This window comes from Falco rusticolus, chromosome 13 (genome assembly GCF_015220075.1).
Source record: "Falco rusticolus isolate bFalRus1 chromosome 13, bFalRus1.pri, whole genome shotgun sequence".
Lineage (NCBI taxonomy): Eukaryota > Metazoa > Chordata > Aves > Falconiformes > Falconidae > Falco > Falco rusticolus.
Window position 1 is genome coordinate 5,905,627 of NC_051199.1, and position 24,104 is coordinate 5,929,730.

The 24,104-nt window shown below is 42.8% G+C and overlaps 2 protein-coding genes and 1 long non-coding RNA gene across 15 annotated transcripts in view; 2 read left to right on the forward strand and 1 right to left on the reverse strand.

Moving 5' to 3' along the window:
- The window catches only part of KLHL24 (kelch like family member 24), a 29,983-nt gene extending 17,010 nt beyond the window's left edge, over positions 1–12,973 (forward strand). For all 5 annotated transcript variants that reach the window (XM_037406222.1, XM_037406220.1, XM_037406223.1 and 2 more), the window contains 5 exons: positions 1,805–1,989; positions 3,209–3,327; positions 4,398–4,586; positions 5,000–5,188; positions 6,396–12,973. In XM_037406222.1, coding sequence (XP_037262119.1) covers positions 1,805–1,989; positions 3,209–3,327; positions 4,398–4,586; positions 5,000–5,188; positions 6,396–6,596 — 883 coding nt within the window. In that variant the 3' untranslated portion in view covers positions 6,597–12,973. The remainder of the gene's footprint in view (positions 1–1,804; positions 1,990–3,208; positions 3,328–4,397; positions 4,587–4,999; positions 5,189–6,395) is intronic.
- Positions 9,860–15,179, reverse strand: LOC119156476. The gene is made up of 3 exons (XR_005107155.1): positions 14,777–15,179; positions 14,428–14,535; positions 9,860–13,492 (listed from the first exon to the last, which is right to left on the reverse strand). It is a non-coding gene; the product is annotated as an uncharacterized LOC119156476 (long non-coding RNA).
- A 297-nt stretch (positions 15,180–15,476) lies between these two features.
- YEATS2 (YEATS domain containing 2) overlaps positions 15,477–24,104 on the forward strand; it is a 49,919-nt gene continuing 41,291 nt past the window's right edge. For 3 of the 9 annotated variants that reach the window (XM_037406402.1, XM_037406401.1, XM_037406403.1), the window contains exons 1-4: positions 15,980–16,203; positions 19,277–19,374; positions 19,482–19,574; positions 22,664–22,906. In XM_037406402.1, the coding sequence (XP_037262299.1) occupies positions 16,104–16,203; positions 19,277–19,374; positions 19,482–19,574; positions 22,664–22,906 (534 nt within the window). In that variant the 5' untranslated portion in view covers positions 15,980–16,103. Of the gene's footprint in view, positions 15,518–15,848; positions 15,959–15,979; positions 16,204–19,276; positions 19,375–19,481; positions 19,575–22,663; positions 22,907–24,104 lie in introns of those variants that run through there. The other 6 variants (XM_037406396.1, XM_037406399.1, XM_037406400.1 and 3 more) reach the window with 4 other exon arrangements.

A 24,104-nucleotide genomic window follows, 5' to 3' on the forward strand; every position in this document is an offset into this window, starting at 1 on the left:
TAAAGGGCAGAACTTCCATCATAGGAATTCATAAAGAGCTCTCTCCAATCAGAGCTTTTTGGTTCGTTTAGTTTTAAAATAAAAATTGATAATCTGGTTCAGTAAGCTTTTCAGTAAGTGGACGCCTTAATTCTAATCTAGAAAGTAATCAACAGACCAGCCTCTTTCATACATACAGTTAAGCTGATGTGTTTGGGCTAGCTTCTAAGGCAAATTGAGATGAGTGTCTTGCTTTTAAGGAAATTCTGTGCCTCAGTAATGCTTTGCTGGCATAGGAGCTTCCCCCCTCTTATCCTTTGAGAGATTCTTTTCAGAGTTCTTCCTCAAAAAGCAAAAAACAGTAACAGTAAATACACGAGAGTGAATTCAAAGCTGAGCAGCCGAAGAAAGTGTTTCTTTTGGCTAGTTCAGGTGTGCAAGGTTTTCCCCTTGTATACATCTCTTCATTTACATATTTTTATAGTACATTATAATTTAGTATTGCCTTTGCCTATTTAAAAGATGCTAAATAGAAATATATATGGTATATTTAAATTATGGTCTGTGATGACAAAGAGATAGAGGGGCTAACTAGTTTTACTCCTGATGTTTCAAAACAGGGAAGGTGTCATCAGGATTTGTAAGTTAACATGTGCATGAATTCACATTACGAAGTCTGGGGACAGATCATGAAACTTAGGTCAAATCCAGTCGTAAGTCATATTTTCTAGAGAGAGGACCTCAGCAGTGGCATGAATGAGATGTCTATGCATGTCGGGATCAAAGTTAGAACACAACACAACAAAAAGCCTTACCAAAAATAAAATCAGTCTTGCATTCTGTTTAATTTAATAGACAGTAGTCTTTGAAATAACTGTATCAGTACAAAAACCTTTACCTTAAAAATGCCCTGAAAGGAAAGGATTTTGACAAATGATTACAACAAACTATAAATTTGAGAGGAGGAATAGAAGTTGGCCATAGTTTGATTTGCACATCAAAGATGGTTGGTTGATTCTCCACATTCAAATGTGGATGAACATACGAGTTACTGCTGTGAACGTAGGATATGTATAATGCAGAAGCATCAGGTTAGAAGGAGAATGTGTGTGTGGAATAGAATTCAAAGCCTTATTTGTGAACATTGCAGACTGTCTAATGCTTAATTTTTTTCATATTGAGTTTTAGTTTTTGTTTTAGGCCTGAATTTTTCTTTCATCATTCTTTCTATTGCTACACTTGCCTTTCTCTTTTTTTAACGATGCATTGGCTCTAGGGTCTCTTTCTTTTCCCCTATTTCGGTGACTATATGCCCTCAGCTTTTTTTTGCTGGAAATAACCTAAAACATTCCAAACTTTTTGAATATTTAAGCACTGTAAAGTACTGTGAATTTTGTGAAATTTGGTGGGGGACACAGGGACTGGTTTCACTGTGAAGCAAACTGCTCATCTCATTGTCTCAGGCCTTGCTTGAACTGTATTTCTGATATCTCTACATTACATAGTCAAAGGAAAAGTATTATAGTGTAAAAGCTTTCTGTATTTTTTCTTTAATTATTTGGTTTTTACATAGAACGTTATGCAGTGCAATTTCATTTACACGGGACGCCTGTTGGTGTGATAACCTGCAGTGTAATGAGGCAGCTGGAAACAGTGAAAATTTGCTAAATTACTTTCTTCCTTTCTATTTTTTCTCTTTGCTCTATAAGTTAATGCTACATACTAAATTTTCTGATTTTTACACAGTTTCGAAAACAGTGTTGTTTGGCCTCCATGTACTGATAAATATCTTCTACATCTTAGTTTTCTGTGTTCACTTTTTTAGATCAACTGGTTATTCTGAGGTGATAGTTGTTGTTGGAGGCTGTGAACGAGTTGGAGGGTTTAATTTGCCATACACTGAGTGCTATGATCCTGTAACAGGAGAGTGGAAGTCACTGGCCAAACTTCCGGAGTTTACCAAGTCTGAGTATGCAGTGTGTGCTCTACGGAATGATATTCTTGTTTCAGGTGAATAATCCTAAAAAAATTTAAGACTTCTTCCTTTTCTTTGTTTTGGTGGGGTTTGGTGGTGGGATGTTTCTGGGTTTTGTTTGTTGCTTTTTTCTTTTTTTCAGCATAGTGTGGCAGATCTTTATACTGTGAACTTCCAGAACCTCAACTGAAAGTCATTTTCACTTTCTGATGTAAATGGTGAACACCAGCCCCAAACTAATCTTAGAGAAAAGTGTTTTCTGGGATTTTTGTTTGGTATTAATCATCTTTTTTTGGGGGTATCAATCTGCAACAAATATTGGTTGTATTTTAAGAGACTAGCTCATGCTCATAAAGTATGCCGCTTTAAAGTATAGTTGTGGCCTGTTTGCAGCAACAGTTGGAAAAATTACAAGCAAAAAATCCCAAGCAGTCTTTTCCCAGCACCACTTTCTCCGCTCCAAAGCGTGCTGTGTGCTGTTTAAAAAGACGAGTTGCCTAGGAGCACTGCGGTGCTGACACGTTGCTGGTGACACGCTTCTGTCCTATCATTCTATCTGTGCCTAGACTCTAAAGAAAAACAGTTAAAGCTGCTTCTCATCGTGAGAATGTAAAATGGGAACAAATTCCTTTGAGCACCCAAGTTGGGGATTCATTTATGCCAGTCATTTACAGTGAAATAAGCAATAGCTGTACGGTTTCTAACACCTTTCATTCACAATTCTTTTAGCAAGGGTAAATTACAGGGTACAGCTGATGGTTTAGACACCAGGCCCCCTGTGTTAGCTTAACCAAAGAAGTTGTCTCTGCAGGTGGGTAGTACCTGGGTCATTTGAACAGAATGTAAAATGAAGGAGATGTATGCATGAACCAAACAGAGGAACAGCTAGGGGTAGGGATGTGCCATGAGACACATAAATGGCTAAGATTTAGAGTCTCATCCAGGTAGGGACACTAAAGGAAATCTGAAGAGCATGACCAAAAGCCATTAAAATTAATTCCAATCTCAAGAAATAATCTAGTGCGATCTCAGCAGTGTTACTGGGAAAGACACACATAAACTTACTGTATGTTTTCATGTTTGAAATCCATTGAAACCGACTTTTCTCAGTCTAATGTATAAATGTAGATAGATCTGTATTTCACCTAAAGAAGATACAAAGTTGTCATTGCCCATGTAGAGGGGCCTGTTAATAGTTAACGTTTCTCGTCCAGTAAGGAATTTATTCAAATTGGAATATTTTTGTTTTTAAAGGTGGAAGAATCAATAGTCGGGATGTTTGGATTTACAACTCGCAACTTAACATTTGGATCAGAGTTGCCTCCTTAAATAAAGGCAGATGGCGTCATAAAATGGCTGTTCTTCTTGGTAAAGTAAGAGAAGTATATTTGTAATCTTTTTATAGTGGAGATGTTTGCTATATGTAAGAAAAGAGTGGAGAAGTCATACATGCATGTTTAGTATTACTTTGTATTTCCTATCAAATAATTTTAAAAATACATAGTTTCAAATAAAAGAATGTTCTAAACAATTAATCTGTTATCAGTCAGCTGCTACCTGTGGACATGAAATCATGTTACCCCTCAGGTCTGGGGGGGGGGGGCGGTGGCGGTGTTTTTTCTTATCTCCAAGAAGCAACTCTTTGGGAAGCAAAGAAGCATCTGAATTTGTGTGTACTTCAAAGGTGCTGTCAGAATAAGTTTATGCAGTTATTAACAGAAACTGGTACTGCTCTGAGTGACAGCTCTGTGCTCTTTTGTTTTTATACTTATATTTTATATTACATCTAACCAGATGTATGCTGTGGGGAAATGGGAAGTTTTGTTTATATGCCTTAACATAAAACTAGTAGTTGGGATCAAGTGCTTGTGGGGATTCCATTAATGGACTTCTTAAGAGGTGAGGCTTGCAGCTGGAGCAAACAGAGGGAAGAAGGTAGATAAAATAATAATGAACTCTGCTGCTTAGATACAAGAGAAGCAACAGGAAAGTAAAGCAAAGCTTACAAACTGTGAGGAAGAAAAATTTCTGTAAGCAAGTAGGAAAAAAGCAAAACACAGAAAAGCAAAGGTAAATTCATATGGACTTTTGCTGCTGCCGTTGCTGAATGTAATCTGTAGAAAAAGAGAAATGCAGAGAAGTGCCTTTTTTAACAAATGCCATTCAAACAGGAAGTTTCTAGCTCACTATTAATAATACTATGCTTTGGAAGTGTGTTTGCAGTGTCATTCCACATGTGACTGAATGGAACTCTCCAGGGAGTCTCTACCTATTATTTGTAGACCATATGCTTCTCCTCCTGTATATAAATTACACATTTGAGGAAAGTATCCCTTTACAAACTTAGCCAATTAGAATTATTGCAGCTTTAATTTAATTTCATATTTAAATGTAATAACCATTCTAGAAATGAAATGATGATAGTTTTCACCACTTTGCATAGGTATATGTTGTTGGAGGATATGATGGGCAAAACCGCCTCAGCAGCGTAGAGTGTTATGATTCGTTTTCTAATCGATGGACAGAGGTGGCTCCCCTTAAAGAAGCTGTGAGTTCTCCTGCAGTCACCAGCTGTGTTGGCAAACTGTTTGTGATTGGGGGTGGTCCTGATGACAACACATGTTCTGACAAGGTCAGTTAATTGTATTTGATTGCATCTTCTATCCATGGTAAACAGTACTGCTGGTTTAAAACGAGGTCGTACAGAGATCTGTTTTAATTGTTTTGCTGAATGGAATACGGAATTATTATAATACAAAAAATACAGAGTAGAGAACGTTAACTCAGTAGTACACAGTTACCGGGGAGTTTGTTCATAAGTTCTGTGAATTCTTAAACCTGCGTGTTAGGAAAATCATGTTGAATATAGTGCATATGTAGATGTTACTGATACATGGACCAGTGTTTATATTGACTTCTGTTTTCTTGGTGAGGTATTGCCCACCAGGTATTGCTGCTTGGGCTCTTCATGTATAACCTGGGTGGGTGTGCCAGGTTATAATTTCGGTGAGGTTTTTAAACTGAAATGCATGTATTTGTTTCCAGGTTCAGTCTTACGATCCTGATACTAATTCTTGGTTGCTCCGTGCAACTATCCCTATCGCAAAAAGATGTATTACAGCAGTGTCTTTAAACAACCTGATCTACGTTGCTGGTGGGCTTACCAAAGCAATATACTGCTATGATCCAGTTGAGGACTACTGGATGCATGTACAGAATACATTCAGCAGACAGGTAATTAACACTAAAAAAGCCTCTAGACATCTGAAAGGTTTTGAGTTTTTTTCATTAATATCTTGGCATGAAATGAGTATCCTGTTAAAACTGCATCTCTGATTCCATATTTGCTTTACTACTTCATCTGCATAGTTCAAAACCTCACAGAAGAGGAAGTTTCTAACCCAGTGGCTTTTCAGTTGGGTGTCAGTTAGCCAGTCCAGACTTTTTTTTGAGAGCAGTTACTGTTGGAGAACAATGTAACAGTATAATGGACGATGTTTTAATTGTGTTGGAATTGATCTCTGTCAAGTTACGCTACATGTTTTAATTTAGACTGAAGATAGTAACTTCCTTTATAATTGATTAAAGCCTTTCAATGTGACAAAAAATATTGAAGGAGGTTTTTACAGTGTGAAAAAAACTAATTTGTCACAGAAAGTGTCGACTTCAGCAGCACGAGCTGTATCACTTCCGTGTATGGAACACTGAGCAGAATTCAAAAATGTATCCCCTCAGTAGTAAAGTGCATGTATACCAGTTAATTTTCCCTTATGTTTTAAAGCACCAATCACATACTCTACCTTATCTACCTTAACATAAATTTGTTCTTCTTTTTCCTGGCCTTCTCTCTATTCCTTTGTTTTGATCTGTGTTCTCTATTTAACTGATTTTTTTTTCATGCCCGCTTTTAAGGAAGAAATAAAATGCTATCTCTTTTTGTTTCAAGTAAGACATAGGATTCTTTTTCTGATGCATTCTTTTCTTAGTCATGGCTTTTTTCCTCTCCCCTGTTTAAATCCCTCTTCCTAATCTATTACTCCTCTAAGGTGCTTCTCCTTGTTCGCATTTTTTTGCACTAATAGTACCTACTGTGGTCCCTCTTCTGAAAACCTTTGTTCTCTCCTCCTTTCCTTATCTCAGATGTTTAAATGGTAAGTACAGTGTTCGGCTGTATTCTGTTGTATTCCATTGTATGCCTTGTCTGAGCTGCGTACTGAAGGCTTAGACCTGAAGTAGTTCTTTCTGTAGGATTTTTCCGTAGGATTGTGCTGCTGCTTTCCCCAACTATTGTGCTTTCTGCATTGGCCCTTTCAGGAGAGTATAGGCCAGTCTGTTAACAAACGGTAGTCACAATGCTCTCCTCCTGCACTGGGGTAGACAAGCAGGATTTGAGGTCTTGTTTTTTCATTAATCATGTATTCCTTTGTGTATTTTGAAACAGGAGAATTGTGGCATGTCTGTGTGTAACGGAAAAATCTATATCCTTGGTGGAAGACGAGAAAATGGTGAAGCCACAGACACTATTCTTTGTTATGACCCTGCAACGGGCATTATCACAGGAGTAGCAGCCATGCCCAGGCCAGTATCATATCATGGCTGTGTGACGATTCATAGATTTAATGAAAAAGGCTTTAAACTGTAATTTTCTTGAAAAAAGAAGATGATGGCATGAATGAATCCAGTGGTCTGCTGCAAGACAGGCTTTTTAAAGATTCCTGAAATGGGAAAATGCCCTTTCCCTGCCTAAGTGTCATACGAAAATTATATCCTGTGCCTTTAGAAAAAGGGTTAATTTAACTTACAAAACAAGTCTACAAATCTATCCAGTAACCAGAGTTCAGTTGTATCTGCTGTGGGCTCTGATACAAGAGCAGTAGTAGTACATTGTACTGGTGTTCAGCAAGTTTTTCCTGTATGTGATTAGTAATTAAATTCTTGGAAGCTTTTAGGAGAAAGTGCCTTCACAGGCATTTGTGCCTGTGTCCTAAGAAGCGGTATCTGCAAGGTGTTTCAGGTTCTGCTAATTGGAAAAATACATAGGCAAGTAAATTCCAGAGAATCATCTAGGATAACAAACTAAAATTAAAAAAAACTTATATAATTCATATGCACAGCATTCTTACAAGCAGATTGCTTGGCTTAACCAAGTAGATTTTATGTTGGATTATGCATGGTTTGGAATTTAAAAAAAAAAACAAAAACAAAGCCACCCAAACAAACAAAAACCAACCAAAAAACCCAAACTGCATAGGACAAATACTAGAATCTGAGGAATGCTTTTTTTCTGAAGGAGAAACTGGTTGTTCAGTGAGCCACTGCGACACGCTGCAGTGACGATTGTGTGCCTTAACACTATGGACCTTATTCATAGTGTTGCTGAATGTTCATCAGAAGTACAAGGCTCCGTGACATGGAAAACTAGTGACCACTGGGCTGTAGGCGTAGAATCATAGAATCATTGGGTTGGGAAAGACCTTTAAGATCGTAGAGTGCAACGGTAAACCTCACACTGCCAAGTCCACCACTGAACCATGTCCCCAAGTGCCACGTGTACGCACTCATACTATCTCACTTCTTTAAAGCTGGATCTCAGCTGCCCTGCAGACCACATGGGAAGAAGGCAGACTAATGCATTTGAGTGGACTGCAAAGCTTAGTATTTTTTTAATTTACATCACACTGCATAGACCCGTCAGGGTGTGAAGCAAATTTTGGATCCTAGTTTTTAACTTTTTCAATAGTATGGCTGAAGTCTGAAAATTACTGGGTTCACTCTTTGCTCGCTGCAAAGTATCTCTAAACTGTTCAAGAAATAAGGGATGATGAATTCTGGATTCTTCTGCTTTTCTGAATCCCATGATAAATTACCTGATGATAGAGGTGGGGACTTGGGTTGCAGCTTACAGCTTATAAATTGGTCTTTCAGATATCTTGTCTGCAGAGATGGCAGGGTACCTGCCAAGTATTTCTTGGCTTTTCTTCAGACAATCACTTACTTTAGCACAGTTAAACTACTGTATAAGCTGCTTGGCCACAGATAAAGTAGTTCTGGAAAGTTCCTTCCTATCACCAGAAAAAAAACTGTGGACCTATCCATGTAGCCATATGAGGTAACTCCCACATAACATGTTCTGGATAGTTTTGAAGCCTAGAAGGGGCCTGTATTTTATTGTCCTGTCCCCTCATCTTTTTTTTTTTTCCCCCCCTTTTTTAAGTAAACGTATTTTTTTTTAAGTCCTTCCTAGATTTCTGTACTAGAACTCTTTATTTCCAGTACACAGTTGCATAGTTGAGGCACAAGTTCGTAAAAACTGAAGTAGCACTTGAGAGTTGGAGAATGAATAGGATTGTCTGTGTACCAATTTCCTGTTAATCGCCAAAAACCTCAGGAACTGCCCTTCAAAGGAATTCTGAGGACAGCAGCCAGTAAGGAAGTTGGTCAGTGCCAGGGCAGGGGAAAAAAAAACCCAAAACATAAGGCCCCTGCAGAGACAGCCCTGGCCTCAGGCTTCTGGTCTCCATGCTTGCTCAGGAGGGTGAAAACAAGCACCATCTCTGGAACATTGTTCCGCTGGACTTTCTTCATCTGTTTTCCCAGAGTATTTCTTTATGAGATGGAAATTCTGACCCTCAGTGAAGCCATGCCAAACTGGGAGTCAGCATTTTCCATAAGATATGGTCATGACTTTTAAAGAGCACTGGGAGCTGCACTTTGTGATGCATTAACTTGTAACCTCAGGAAAGGACACAAATTTCAGGTTCTGACTGAATACCAAACACTGCTTTGTATATGTTAAAAATACTGATAAAATACAAATTTCTGTGTATCAGTGATGTAATTAGGAAGTTGGTCCCTGAGCATGTACATTCACATTGCCCTAAAAAAGATTAAGTCCCTTGGTAACGTAAGACAAATGAGTCAGATAAATTAATCCTTTTCTAAGTTCCTTGTGTTTCTGCTCACCAAGTGTTACTTTAAAAAGGTAATTTCAGTACCTGTGAATAAGGTCCATTGATAGCAATGATAATTGCCCAGTAACTGATACTGTATACTAACACTGTATGTAACTAGTGCCATCATTGTAAATGAAAATGTAAAAAATGATAGGAGCACTTAATTAGAGGTGCAATTTGAAAAACGTTCTCCTTTCCTTTGATTTCCTTCTTGCTTGTATTGAGACTTCTAATGTTGATTGTCATGCTAAACTGGTTTTAAACATTCTTTATTCTGTAGAACAATGTTGTTTATGTATAGATATCTTTTAACCTGTTCATAATACTGCACTACTCTGTAAATAACAAGATACTGCTTTCTGTGGTTTTGAAAATTCATTTTATAGTTTAGTTGTCTTTTCTTAACAATGTATGTACTGTTACCTATTATTTTGAAAATGACAGTGTTTAATGAACCAGCAAATGCAGAAATGTAGATGTAGAAGAAAACTTCTGCTTACAATTCTTGAGAACCTATATTCAATGCTGAACAGTTACATGTGTGGAGCATTGCTAAAATGGCAGTTACTCATGCAATGATTTCCCTAAAACAAGCAGTGAAATTCTTTTTGTTTGTTAACTGTAAATAATTTGCACTTATGGCCTGCTCTGTTAGAAAATTATTTTTAGATGTACTAGAAAAGAACAATTCGACTTTGGCTTAACGAAAACTTACCGTTTTTCTAGAAGGATGCATTAATTTGGAAGTAGCACTGCTGAGCCACCTGTTCTCCGATGCATTTCACTTAGGTATAGATGAGTTCAAAGATTTAAACTCTCACTATTACGCTTGTAGTTTATGTGCAATCTGGCTGCTTCTAGTTTATGGGCTTGAGCAGCAAGCTGGGGTCTTTTTGTCTCAGGAGAGAAAACTATGTCATCTAGTATAATCAAAAGATTTCTATCATAAATGTTTTTTTATGATGGAAAAAAACATCATAATAGGTTTGGTACCTCTGCACAAAGATGTAACTTCAGTCTAACCATACATGGCAAGAGGGCTCAAGTATCTCAAGTCACACCTAAAAAAAAAAATTTTAAGAGTTGTCTAATGTTTCACCCCACTAAATAGATAATTAGAGAAATCAAGTATTTCAGTCTTAAATAAGGGTAAATGTTTTCCTCTCAATTTTAATGTCCACTTCATGAATTACATCCTTCTGTTCTTAGCAATATGATGTTAATTGAAAAGAAAGTCAATGCTTTTTGCAGCCTGACTTCGAGAAGGTTCTGAATAGGTAACATCAGTCCTGCATTACAGCAGAGCTCATAGCCTGCCGCTTTTAGACATACCATGCATTCCCTTATTTTGCAGCCATCGAGCATGTAACTTTGCCTGGTAATCATTGTTTCGCCTGTAGGCTCCCTTCTTGGTAATGCTTAAGTAGGCATATTTTGTGGAATCTCTTCCATTTTTACCATCAGATGATTCCTGTTACACTATGTGCCTGGTATGCATTTTGAGGATTGGGCACTGTGCTTTCTGCTTTTGGCACCAAGGGTCCAGAGTTGTAGTTACTTTCTTATTTTAATTGGCACCAATGCAGTTCTCATCAAAGATTGCTTTTGTTCCTATTCTCTGAAGCACAGGTGTCTTTAATGCAGATTATGTTGATATGAAACCTTATCATAATTTAGTCAAGCTTTTTAAATGGTATTTTTAATACTGCACATTTTTGAGAGAGGCTGACGATGCAGGGAGAGGAGGTGCTCACCTTGACAGCAGTTCAGAGGAAGCTTTGGTCGCTTGTGCTTCAGAGTAAGGACACTGCTGACTGCTCCAGCTTCTTCCTCAAAATAGTTGAGTTTACCACATTATCTTAGATAGTTACTCAATTTAGCATGCTTTTGTTTTATTTGAACTGCAAGGACAAAACAAGAAGCAATCCCACTCCCTGTGATTTCATGTTCCCCTTCAGCCCAAGGCACGGTGGTGTGCTGGAACAGTCACCCCTGGCAGCTAGGCAGAGCTGTGAACTTAGTCCAGCTCCAAAGAGAGAGATGAGAGAAACTCATTGGTGCAAGGTGAGAGATACCAGGAGGAAACACACTGCCTTTGGGGTTTGTGTGTTTGGCTGGGCTCGCCTAAACCAAGATGTTCTGGATGCTCATAAGTTTCCAATTCCAGGTGTTGAAACTCAGCTGGTAAAAATATTTCGCATTTGTCAACTTGGTGAACTGAGCTGAGTGATAAAGATGCCTATATGGTCACAGTCTTCTAGTGGCAGCGTTCAAGAAAGCCAAAGATTTGTATTTCGGAATTGCCCATCCGGGCAAGCATATGTGGGGCTTTTTCTACCATTGAAGATGGCAAAAGCCAATTCAAGAGCGTTAAGAAACTCACAAGACTTGATCACTGTGAGGCAAAATGAGTATTTTCATCTGAATGTAGTCTTGTGCACACAAGAAAGCACAAATGAAATGGTTTGTTGTGCCTGGTTAAAAAAAACCTGAGCAACATAGAAAAGGAGTCTACAAGATTAGATGAGATTTTTAAGCAGACGTTTGCTGTCTGGTTGGGGGCCAAGCAGTAATTTCTTTTTAAATACATCCAGCGCGCAAGTTTTCTCAGTGTTGAATTATTTCAGGTGGCATTAATAAAAATGGATCTGACTGTCAGTTTATGATGATTGTGTCAGTGCTATGCACATTGCCACAAAACAGTAAGCAGCCTCCTGCCAACCCCAAACCAGATGTGTGAATCACAGGTTCTCTGCATGCTGGCCTTGCGTCAGCAGTCTTCCATAACTAATGTTACACATAAGTTCATGTTACTCAAAGTGTATCATCCTGATAACGTTACTAAGAACTCTTATTTACAGGAACATTTCTCTTTTTTTTTTCCTAATGTAGTGCTCCAGTCTATGCTCATGTTTATTGTGCGCACATCTGCGCGTGTGAGTAATTTTGTGATCATTTTCTGGTAGTGCTGTTACAAGTAATGCACATAAGAGCCCCTGTGTACAGCATGTAATTATGGCTTACTTTGTATTATTAGTTCCAAAGAAAATGTGTGTTAATTCTGAAAATGCCTGTGCCTTGAATTTACCTATATTTTTATCTATTGTGAAAAAGAGCTTGGATTACTTCTCCCAGTTTATCGTTATTAGGATCGGTCTTGCTGTCTAGACTGTTGATGCGCTTCTAAGAGAAACAAATCTTGCCATTCATTAATTAGAATAGTTAAACCTCTTGTTTAGAATATGCCTAGAATGCTTCCATTATTGCAGTGCTATGGCAGATTTAATCTAGGGAAATTGGTACTTGGTTTTCTCCTATGTTTTGTTTCCAGCACTCCTTGGTGACGAAGGATTTGAGTTCAGTCTTTGACTTCTTGTCCATAACATGTACAGTCTTGTGTTTTAGTCAATAGCTTCTGCAATATTTCTGAATGCTCTGACTTGTCAGTCATGAACCTCTTGTTCAATATACATAATATGAAGCAGTGATATGGTGCAGCATGGCAATAAGCAAATCAAGAGACTTGAATGTAATGTACTATTACTAACTTCATCTGTGTAAATGCTGGACCTATGAGTCATTCTCCTTTTGGAGCACCTGTAGCAATTTGGAGTCGGATTGTAGGAGCTATTTGGCTGTGGAAAGAGAGTTTACCTCCTGAACTGTTACTCCTATGATATTTTATCTTCACTTGAAATCATGTTTTGATTTTCCTTTTTTGCTGAGGAAAACAGCAGTTCATGTTATTCCTTGCCAGTTCCTTTATTTACAGAAACATAAAAGGCATAGTTGCGTGAAGAGCTCATCTTGTCTTCAAGAAAAACCTGGTGCAGCACAAATGACATTTGAACAAATAAAGTGCAGACCACTTACAGTGTGCCAGACTCAATGTTACATTATCTCGCATATAACATTAAGGTCTTCGGATTGTGCTGACAGTAGAAAAGTGATTTTGTAATGTAGCACAATTGCAATAACACCTGTTATATTTAAATCTATTTCTTGCATAATTCTACAAAAGTTTTTTAAAGTTCAGTGTACCTAATAAACATTTGCCTTTTCAATAGTTCGCTGTGTTTTATTTAGGTTATGAGAAGTTCCAGGGTGGGGCTTGGTGGTGCAAGGAGGAAACTCCTTCCTGTTTTTTCTGGTTCATTTCACTTCAGTTCTGCCGCTTTGCAGTCTCCATATCTGTCAGTCAGTCCATCCTTCTCTCTCCCAGTCTAGGTGTTTTCCCTGGTCATCTTTCTGTCCTCCTCATGGAACTTAGTATTGATGTGAATAAAGGCAAGCTGGAGGCCGTGCAGAAGAGTAAACTTAAAAGAGAAAAATGATACAGCCAGGGGGTGGGATGTGAAATACTGGTTAGTCCTGGGTGTTGTGATGAGCAGACTTGGAAGACAAAACCAGCATGGGAGATCTGGAAAAGGTAACAATGCTAGGGAGGTGACTGGCAACAACACAGGTTGGAAGGAGTCCTATAGAAAGTTTATTTTAAAATTAGAACTTGCCTGTCTCAAGGTTCCACTTGCAGATGGCAGAGTAAGGGTTCAGACTGTGATGGAGAGGTACACCTGCAGCTGAACTGATAGGAAGAAAGCATTTGGTTTAATACCCTTTTTTTTTTTTTTACAGATTAATCCATCTTTAGTGGAACACTAATCTGTACTCCTGTGTTCCTCTTCCCTATAACATGCATTCTGGATCTCAGACTTGGAACTTGTCCTTCATGTAATCCTAGTCCTGCCACCTTCCCAAAAACATTTCTTGTAGGTATTGTGGCAATCAAATACAGCTTCCATAGCTTTGCACTGTAGCCCATGTTGATCTAATCTATATCACAAGTCTATTCCTGGTGATGTATTCAGACATGGGGTGTTCTGGATACACAAAAAATAAAGACCAAGGCACTGGGGCCCTGATAACTCAATATACTCTGTGTCTCTGACACAGAAGTGTAAAAGAAGCTTTTCGTAGAAATAGTGCCAGAAATTCTGCATTCTAATATAATCTACTTAAATGGACACGATAATACTGATACATCCTTTATGGGGTTTTTTTGCAGTTTTGAGATGCAGAAGACTGAAGTAGCTGCACTAGTTTCAATAGTTTTGAACCTGCCCCCACAGAGATGAGGGAGTGTATGTCAGTACTATTGGGATATGTTGTGGTTTTCAAATACCTTCTAACACGAAATAAAACTTGGCAAGCCAACAGTGTCTGCTGCAGTTCTACACTGCAGCCAGGCTTATTTACAGCAACCAAGTGGCTCTTGCTGTGGTGCCAAAAGTAAGTTACAACCCAAGTTCAATGCTTGCAGAAGTTTACTTTTCTGGAAGTTGCCTGAGACGGAATCCACAGACTGCAAAGCAATGGAAGTATTTTTGAGGGACTAGAAGCCCACCTTAAGGTGTGTCTTAAATGTAGTCAACTGGTAGCAATATTTCAACAGCAGCCTTTTCTTCCTCTTTCCATATAGCAGGAGGAAGAAAATAAAATTGAACTACATTACATACATACTTTTCCTGATGAGCATGATACAAATGCGAGTACAAGAGTCTCCATCGATTTGCTGTAGTTCACGTTTGTTGCTTTGTAAGAAGTCGGAAAGCTGTTGTAGTAGTGGTCCTGAAATATAAATAAATAAATAAATAAAGGAATTCAAGGGCTAAGCCTTGAACATTCAGCATACACTTGCTAATTAGTGGCCTCATAAATGAGCTGCAAGTACACCTCTGAGCGGGATGTTAATTTCTGCCGGTTAGCAGCTCGCTGCATGGGCCGCGGGGCTGCCGCAGGCAGGTGCTACAGCCCGGCCAAACCCGAACCCCCGCTGCAGTATTAACTACGCAGATTTGGGCAGGTTTACCTCAGATTTGAGGGACTATGAGACACGGCAAGCAGTAAGTACGGTACGAGATTTTCCTGAAGCCTATTTTTAGTCAGATCAGGGCAGGAACTCCCTTCAGCAGCCTTGTGTGGGCGGGGGGCCGCCGTCCCCCCGGGCGGGCTGCTGGCACCTCACGCCTCCCTCAGCCCAGGCCTCGCCTCTTCGTTGGTTTTTTGGCGAACTGTCAGCCTTTCACTGAACATCTTCCGTCTCGAAACGTCTTTCTCAAATTTTATGACTAATAACAATGCGGTTGTTCCACCCAGTAAGTCAGGACTCGGCCAATATATGAATATACCCCCACAGGAGCCTCTCGGTGTCGCTCACCGCGGGGCTGAGGGGAGGCGGCCGCCCGCCGCCACCGCCGCGCTGAGGGAGGCCCCACGGCCCCGCATCCCCGCCCCCCCCCCCCCGAGCCCCGCCGCGCCGCCGCCCCCGCCGCGCCGGCACCTGCCCGCGGCAGCAGGTGCGGGACCCCCGCCCGGGGAGGCCGCCGGCCCCGCCCCGCCCCCTCGCCGCTGTCCGCCTGCGCGGGCCCCGCCCCGGCGGCTGACGGGCAGCCCGGCACACGGCCCTGCGCTCATGGCGGCGGCGGCGCTGCTGGCGGTGGTGGCGGGCCGGGGCGGCGGGGGCCGGCGCTGAGCGCCCCGGGGCGGGGCGGCGGGCGGGGGCGGCCGGTGGCGGCGGCGGCGGGGCCGGGCGGCGCGCGGCGGAGCGCGGGTGAGCGGCGGGGCGGGCGGGGGCGGGGGGGGAGGAGCGCGCGGCCGCGGCGGCTTTGTGTGCGCGGCGGGGGGAGGGGAGCGGCGCCGCCGCGCACGTGGGCCCGGCCGCGCGGGGGCACGGCCCCGCCCCCAGCGCGCTGAGGGGGCGCCCCGACACCGGCCCCGCCGCCCCCCGGGCCCCTGGCGCGCCGCGTCCTCGGCTTCACCTCACACGGCTCCCGCTGCCGCCCCACGGCCCGGCGGGGCGCGCAGGGGGTCGAAGCGCCGTCCCCCCGGCTCGGAGGGGCCGCGGGGCGGGGCGGGACCGAGCCCGCCGCGGGAGGGGCGGGAGGCCAGCCCCCCCCCCGCACCCCCCAGGGCCGCCCAGCAGACCCCGGCCCGGCAGCGGGGACCCTCGGCGGGGCGGTGCCCCTTGAAGCCCCCGTGCCGGGCTTTGCAGGTTAACCTGTGGCGACGGGGGGAGGGGTGTCCGGCGCCCCGGCCGCAGGCCTGCCCGGGCTCGGGGGTGGGAGCCTGCCCGGGGGGTCGCGGTGGGTGACCTTAATGCTTTTTATTTTTCTTCTCAGTGGAGCAGTGGGGAGATCATGTCTGGGATCAAGAGAGTGATCGCGGAGAAGGACCCCGACTACGAGGAGATCACTGTCGTGCATCCCAACAAGCGTTACAAAGCAGCCGAGCAGTCAGGTAGGAGCTGGCTGAAGTGAAGGGGTCTCCCGGGGGGAATTGGAAATGCTGGGGGTGTGCGTGCTGCCTGCGGACCGGGCGGGAAGGGGCCGGGGTAGGAGCTGAGGGGTCGGACGAAGGGAGCTAGCGATACCTCTGAATTACCAAACGAACGTGTGATTGTCATACACGGTGCGGTTCCAACCCACTAGCTGAACCGTAAGTAAGGTGTGAGGACGCAGGCTTTGGTGCGTGGTAGCAGCTAGAGCACGAGCCCTCCAGGGCCCCAGCCGTGTGCTTTGGTTCCCGTTGCTTGCTGAAGTATTATTTGCCAGTGCATCTTCCCAGCAGTTACCCATGCTGAGATGTGCTCCTGACTGTGCATCTGTTTTGCAGTTTCCAGAAAGATTGTCTGGTAGTTTGGGGGATACAGGTCGCAGCACAGCATGGCAGGGGGAGCAATCCATGACCCGGCAGTAGGAATTAGAGAAGTCCACAACCCTGCGGTAGGTAGAGTGGCTCTCGGAAGGTGACAGATGTTTGCAAGAGGAGTCAGATAAAGTGAAAGGGAGCAGCATAGAAGGGGTCAGCTAGGGAGGAGGAAGGGGCTTTGAAAGATGCAAGGGAGGAGGAGGAGCAGGAGCAGCTACTTGACTGAACGAAAGGTGGATAAAGAAGGTGTAGTGTAGAGAGTAGCTGGATGAGTAGGTTTGTGTTTGGCACGCTTGGATATGCTTGCTTTGGGAACCAGCCTGTTGGCAGGGTGCCAGGGACAGGTTGCAGTCATCTCTGGGCAAATGAGAGTAGAGCTTCTTGCCCCTGGGACAGGGAGTAGGCTAGTGATTTTTGGCATAGCACAGCTAGTGAGAGAATCGTGATGGGAGGAGCTGACAAACAGGGAGGTGAGAAAACCGAAGCTGGCTGTGGGATCTGAAGAAGATCCAGGAACAGAGCAGGATGCCAGCGCTGCCAGTTGGAGAGGGACAGATGATGGCTTTGTGGGTGATGCTTTGGACAATGGCATACAGCTGGACAGGTCTGAGGAGGCTGAACTCTGAGTTGAATGTGTTGCTGGGCAGGTCCTGTCTGCCAGGTTGGTTCGGGGCCCCGACAGCGAAGCTGTGCTGGAGCTGGCCGTGGCAGAAGAGCCTCACCACTCCCAGCCGCCTGCCCTGCCTGGCTGCCAGAAGTCGCCACCCTCTGTGGTGGAGTGTCCCAGGGACTGCAGACAGATTTTTGATCTGCTTCTGAAGCAACTTTTCAGAAGGGCTTAATAATTAGCAGGCAAAGTCTCAGGGCCTTGCAAAACTGTCCTTGCCAAAGTGAACTTTGTCTTCTCCTCCAAATTGGCTTCTTTCTTGCTCTTGTGGAAGATCTTGGACTTTCAATACAAGAATTCCTTAAGTATGCAAATTTCACTAGCACGATCTTAATTAGGGACTGTGGTTGACACTAAGCTGGGAAAAATATAAAAATAAAGTGTTCTTAAAAGCCTCTGTAATGGAACCACAAATCCTAAAGTGCTTTAGTTATCATAATGCTGGTGTTGCATAGCATCAGTCTCGGGAAGAGATGCAGTTGTCCCTGTCTGAACTGTGTGTCTCATACCTTAACCTGTGCAGGTTTATTTTAAGTGTAGCCTTACATGTGAATTTCCTAGGCATGGTGTTCATGGCTGGAGGAAAATTATATCCCTCTGGTATTTAGATTTGCATTACTCACACAGGTTCAACCGTAATTCTTTTTTAACGTTGGCTTTAACTATTTCTGGTCCTAGAATATACATATATGTACACACGTGTATCTAGAAATAAGTAAAAATATTTAGGGTACCCCTGTTGCATATACAAGCATCAGCTGCCTTACTCCTGTTACAGGTACCTGATCAGATGGTAAGATTATGTATGCTAGCTGGAGCATAGCAGCAAAGTCTTGACTTGCTTTTGATTTATTTATTCTTTCTATTGGGATATTAGAAACCTCTTCAAACAGCTATGTACCCTTCAGTAAAACAAATGCTTCCTCTGAAGCTCAAAACAAAGTCTTGCTGCTGTTGCCTCCTATTCCATGTAGAAACAATGTGAGACCTTTTTCAGAGGCACCCGGGCTGTTTCTCTGATCTGCTTTGCAGTGGGGTCGCTGTACTTCTGACACAGGCTGGAGGACCTTTTCCGTGCTTTCTTCTAGAAGTACAATTCCTGCTTTTCCAAGTTCTTGCTTAGAACTTGATAAAAAAGATGTTGTTTGAACCCCCTTGATATAATCGAGGTGATATAAAGGAAGGGAAGTATTAAAGTCTACAGTAGGTGTAGAGCAAAAAGAATTGTTCTTTCTGTGTTTATACGTGTTCGAGAAAAACACAATGAGATGCCAATTTAGTTCTTAGCTGCTAATTTCCATAATGTATTTGCACAGTTTGAAATATTGAACTACTTGCTTTCTACCGAGGTCAATAAACTACTGAAGGGCTAAAATTTTTTGACTGCTGTGCTGGAAGTGGGTTTTGTAAGAGGTAGACCAGCTTTCGATACTGTAGTTTCCTTTGTGGGTAATAAAAGGCTTGTAGGCGCTCCAGAGCAGGCTGCGCTTCACGCCAGCGCTGAACGTATAAAGTACTAGTTTGCCTTATTATTGCTGCATGATGTGGTGTAAATTTCCTGGATATGAATCGGGCCAAAGAGAGCAGAAAAATGTACGTAGCGTTCCAGTGTACTCCTGCGCAATCGCAGCAGTAACTGCACTTGGCCATAGTACTTTAGAGTTTTCCTTTTACTGTTTACAGCTTTACTGAGACAGAAGTAAACAAACTGGTCCTGTTCTTCCCATCTTCTGTTATTTGTCATCTCAGACCTAAAAAGGGAAAAAATAGCTCTCTGCATAAGCCAGCTTTTAAAGATACATGTGGTTTTTGTTAAGACAAATTACTTACTTTTGCAGAAAGATGATCCTTCCCTTTTTTTGTGTGTGCTGAACTTACTATCCCTACACTTCTCATTCCATGATGATTTGTGATGTTTATGCTTTCAAATAGAGCCTCAAAAATAGAAATATGAAACTTCCTCCTTCTTTATTTTCCATGTGTGGCCTTGTACAGCTCGAGATGTTGCTGTGCAGAAGATTGAGACAATTATAAAAGAACAGTTTGCCGTCGAAATGAAGAGTAAAGAACATGAAATTGAAGTTATAGATCAGGTAAAAAGGTTTTGTTCTTAAAAATACACAAGGTCCTGGTGTATTGGGGTTTGGAGGGATTGCTGCAGTGGTTACCCATTACTATATGTTATCTCTTCTTTTTGTAGCGCCTGATTGAAGCAAGAAGGATGATGGATAAGCTGCGTGCTTGTATTGTGGCTAACTATTATGCATCTGCTGGTCTCCTTAAAGCTGGAGAGGTAAAAATTGCTTTGGGAGTAATAAGATTTTAGGGAACGTTTTCAAAGGACGATGTGTAGTTCACTGGTTGTTCAGCTGATACTTGTTTTTGAGATGTGATTTTCTGAAATGGTGGAATACGATCTGCAAATGGGGTGGCAGTGGGAGAGGACACCTGTGCATCACCAGCTGGGCCTCAGGTACTTGGCAAAGTCTTCAAGGAGCAGTTGAAAAGTCATTCAGCAGCCCTCAGTTCTGGTTTCTGAAATGCTCTGTGCTTTTTTTTTTTTTTTATCAGTTCTTGCACGAGAGCACCTTGCTTCTCACACACTGCACAGTTTGTCCTTGCAAAACGATGAAAAGTGGGGAACATGGTTTCCCATTTTGCAAGAAAAGAGTGGAAGCAGATGGATTTTGGAACCTCTCAGGAAATAAAAATTAAAAATCAAGACTTCTTGAGGCTTGGGCAGTGCCATGACACCATCCTCCTTTTACCCTGGCAGCCAGTCTGTTAATGATTTGGTGAACAGACTGATGGCAGCAATAAAGCCTGAGGTAAATCAAGGAGATATCACAGAGAGATTAAAAATTCACAACAGGATTAAAAAAAAAACCAAAACCCGAACCCTGTTAGTGAAACCCCAGTTCTGAGCACTCTGTCCTTAGTGGGGTGGTAATCGTAGGGTGTTCATGGCTCGTGCGGACTCATGCAGATTGGCGTGTAGTTCACTACCAGCATAGGTATTTAGTTAGCATCTTTCAGTACAGGGAGTTGATCTAATTTCCAGTAAATATCTGAGCTGATTTTTGGAAGCTGTAGGTGGATGCTGCAGACCTGGGTTTTACTCTAGTCCCATGAGAATTTCTGTTCAAAGCAGTGGCTCGCACTGATCCTCCTGGTTTTCCTGTTGTGGTTTCCAGAAGACTTGGAGTGGGGTAAAAATAAAAAGGTCTAGCTTGTTTTTCCCTCACTGAACTTAGATTGAGCAGCTGGAGTTGAAAAAGGTTGTGGTAGTATTGGGAGGCTTGGAGATCCCTCTTTCCGCCCCTGGATTTTTGTGTAGGCAGTTGAAGAACATGAGCTAGATTCTGATCTTTGAAACTACTTTCATTCAGCATCACCGTGTGTCAGCAAGAGCTGTACCATCCCCTGTTCTTTACTCTTTCTGCCATGCAGGGTGTTCGGTTTTTCCTTGCTGATTTTCATGCTTGCCAGAAATAGCAACTTTTGTAATTGCTTCAAAGCATTCACAAAGTTTACTGGCGCATCCTTGCTTTGTTTAGTTTTCCTGTAGTTTTTATGAGCTAATGTAGCTGTATCTGCAATTACATTTTTACTTTTTTTTTTTAAGTCCTGATTTGCATGCAGGCTCTATCATTTCTGTTTTTGTTTTGAAGTTGTTACTGCTTTCAATTTTCTTTGTTGCCTGATTTTAATGTGTGCTTAATGTATGTTTGACTTGGCAGTGAATGATTGTCTTGTTTCTGCTTCTGGTAGAACGGGAGTCTTTGCAGTTTAATTCAGAACCTCTAAGAAGATGATCTGCAAATTCCTAACCTGTTCTCATAAATATAAACAGTTCTTCATCCCAATGCTTGCTGGGTTTTGAGGCTTATGATTCTGTATAGTTAGTTTATTATGTTTTTCCACAAATTAGTGGACAAGTGTTGGTCATTTTACTTGACTAGAGGTTTTAAAAAAAGAGAGAGGTTCTTGGTGGTTTGATTTGTGTTTTGGGGTTTTTATGGTCCTGTTGTGTGTGTGCCTCTGCTGTTGGATATATGGATATGACTGTCATAAGCAGGTAATTGAGAGTTGGTAATTGCTTCACTTATGTACCTAACAGACAACTGGAAAGAAAGCTCTCAAATGGAACTTTGGAGTCCCAGGTGGGACAATGTTTAACTCCACTACTTTTACTACCTCTCAGGGGCAGTTCTGCTGCTCCGTGGTCCTGGTGTCTGTCCCCATGTCACGCCCTCAATCACGTTGGCAGAATTTTGAATCAGGGAATTTATATGGATTTAAAAAAACCCTGCAAAGGAAAAAAAAAAAACCCAAACAAAACCAACAAAAAAAACAACCAAACAAAATAATTCCAAATCAGTTTCTTGATTTGTTTTACTTTGTGACCTGCCCCCTCCCCATGAATTATTGTGCTGTCCTGGCTGATGCGGGTGATTCGTGCAGGGAAGAGGAAAAGCTTCTTTCAGCTGGTACTGCCTGCAAGAAAAGGAACTCTAGAGTGAGTCTGTGGCTTCAGGAGCCAGAGTGAGTCTGTCTGTTGGTGCACTGCTGCTGGTAAGAGGGGTGTTTCTGCTGACTTGTTTCATCATCAGACCAAGGTGATGGGCAATACTGGTGACTGGGAGAAGTGGCCAAGGGACACTTGCTTTGAGTGATGAGTGTTTTCCTTGCTGTTTCTGAAGTTAAAACAAATGCAGGAGAGAAAAAAAAAAAAAGGGGTGGGGGTGGGGCAACGGGCTTTGTTACAGTAATGAAAAAAACAAAAGAGATTTAAACATTCCTCTGCCCTGTCCTCCCCCTTGCAGGTTCAGGAGGATCTAAGTTTAGCTCCGAGATGTCCATTTTGAGGAAAGTTTGCAAGCATGCCTAAGCACCTTATTCTTTATCCTCTCTTATGCTTTGGGAGCAGACAGGGTCCTATGTAGCTTGCCTCATAGGCATTGACAAGACTGCCAGGGAGTATCAAACCTAAAGAGCCTGATGCATTTATGTACCCTGCTTGCCTGCAAGAATCGGGCAGCTGTGGCCTTTCTATGGTAAAAGACCGTAGGTGTTGGCCCAGGGAGGGAAGACGTTATTTTCAAAGGGACGTTATAGGTATTTGAGCTGGCTGCAGTCCTTTTCATAACCAGGTGGGTGTCTGAGATCACAGGGTCTAAAGGAACAGATTCAGTGTGGGGTGCTGTTTCTGTAGAACCATTTTAAGCTTTTATCTTCCGCAGCATATGTTTTTCCTGCAGGGCAGCTGATTAAATATTTGTTCTTTCTTCATACATTGACCTTTTCTCTTCTGGCACAGTTTTATTTTTACCTGGGCTGCAGGGAAATAGTAACCGGATCTGCCTGACCTCTTTGTTGCAGGGCACCAGGTCATGTGATGCAACAATTCTTAATCACCCTTCAATCAAGAAATTCTTGGAATCTCCCTCTAGATCATCGTCTCCAGCTAACCAGGGCTCAGACACTCCATCTGCCAACCACTCCGAGAGTGACTCGCTCTCTCAGCACAATGACTTTCTCCTGGACAAAGACAATAGCAACTTGGATGCAGACGAGCGGCTGACAAACAGCCTGGACCAGAGACAGAGCAGAAATACTGGCCGGGTAAAGTAAAACTCGAGTGGTGGTCAAGTTGTTGGACGTGTGTGCTCTGTCTGGACTCAGTGCTGGCACCAGGAGCTCTTCATGTTTTCACCCACCTTGCTGAAGATCTGTTTCTTACCCTCTCCAACTGCTTGCTCCCACTCTTTCAGCCTGGCTTTGCTGTAAGGCCAACTGAAGTGTATGTAACCTGGGTAACTCTTTTAACTCAGTCATGGCCAGCAGAGAGGTCAGCCAGGCAGTGGTGGTTGGTAGCCTCTGGGGAAGGAGGAGTTTCACAGCTTGAGCAAAGGGTTTTGCTGTGCAGATGGAAGTCAGGTCTGGAAGGGTAGAGCCTGGAGAGAAAAGCCAAGATGTGTCATTCCCAGCAGAGTTTTTAAGAAGTAATGCTGCTGCCTGTCCCTGGGTGCCCATGGGGACTGCATTGCTCAGAGTGGTTGAACCACTGGAGTTTGGGGTTTGGCCTTCTCAGCAGACTGTGGTGAAAACATAGTCACGCCGGTGGATTAGCTCACCCTGGGAGCATGAGCTGGCAGAGCCTGGGTGGATAGTTTGTTTTTCTGTTGGTGGTGCTGCTTGCAGTTGTGCTAATATCACTGTTTGCTTAACTCAGCCAGACTGACCCGGGTTAAAAATGCCTTTTCTCATTGTGTCCCTATACTTTTTTCTGGGTTCTTTGTGACCTGGATCCATTCCCTTTATGGCTCGCTGTGCAGCTTCAGAAATGCTTTACCTGTTCGCTGCAGTTAGCTGCGCCAGGGAGGCTCTCTCACTGACTGCAGGTGAAATGTGCCTTAGTAGGTGAGATGAAATTCCTCTGTTTCCTTTCAGTTCTTTTAAGCTGTCAGGCCTGCCAGAGGAGTAGAGCCTCTAACCCAGACCAGGGATAGGTATATCTCTGCATTCTGCAGCTGAACAAGTTGTAATAACATGGCAGAAAGAGCATCGATTTCTGCCTCCACTGAGCAGCATGACACCCTTGATAACAGGGCTGCAGTTTGCTGAAATTCTGCCTAGGGTCTATAGCAGAAGGCAGATACACAATGTGGACCCACCTATATCATAAACCACCAGACCAGTGTACTTGTTTCTGCACTGGGGGCATTGGTGGAGCAGTTGTGTATGTCTTCGACCAATGCAGCCTGTGGCCCAGAGGTGGCTGAGGGAGTGATGAGGAGCAGGAGCCATCCCAGCCTTCTCT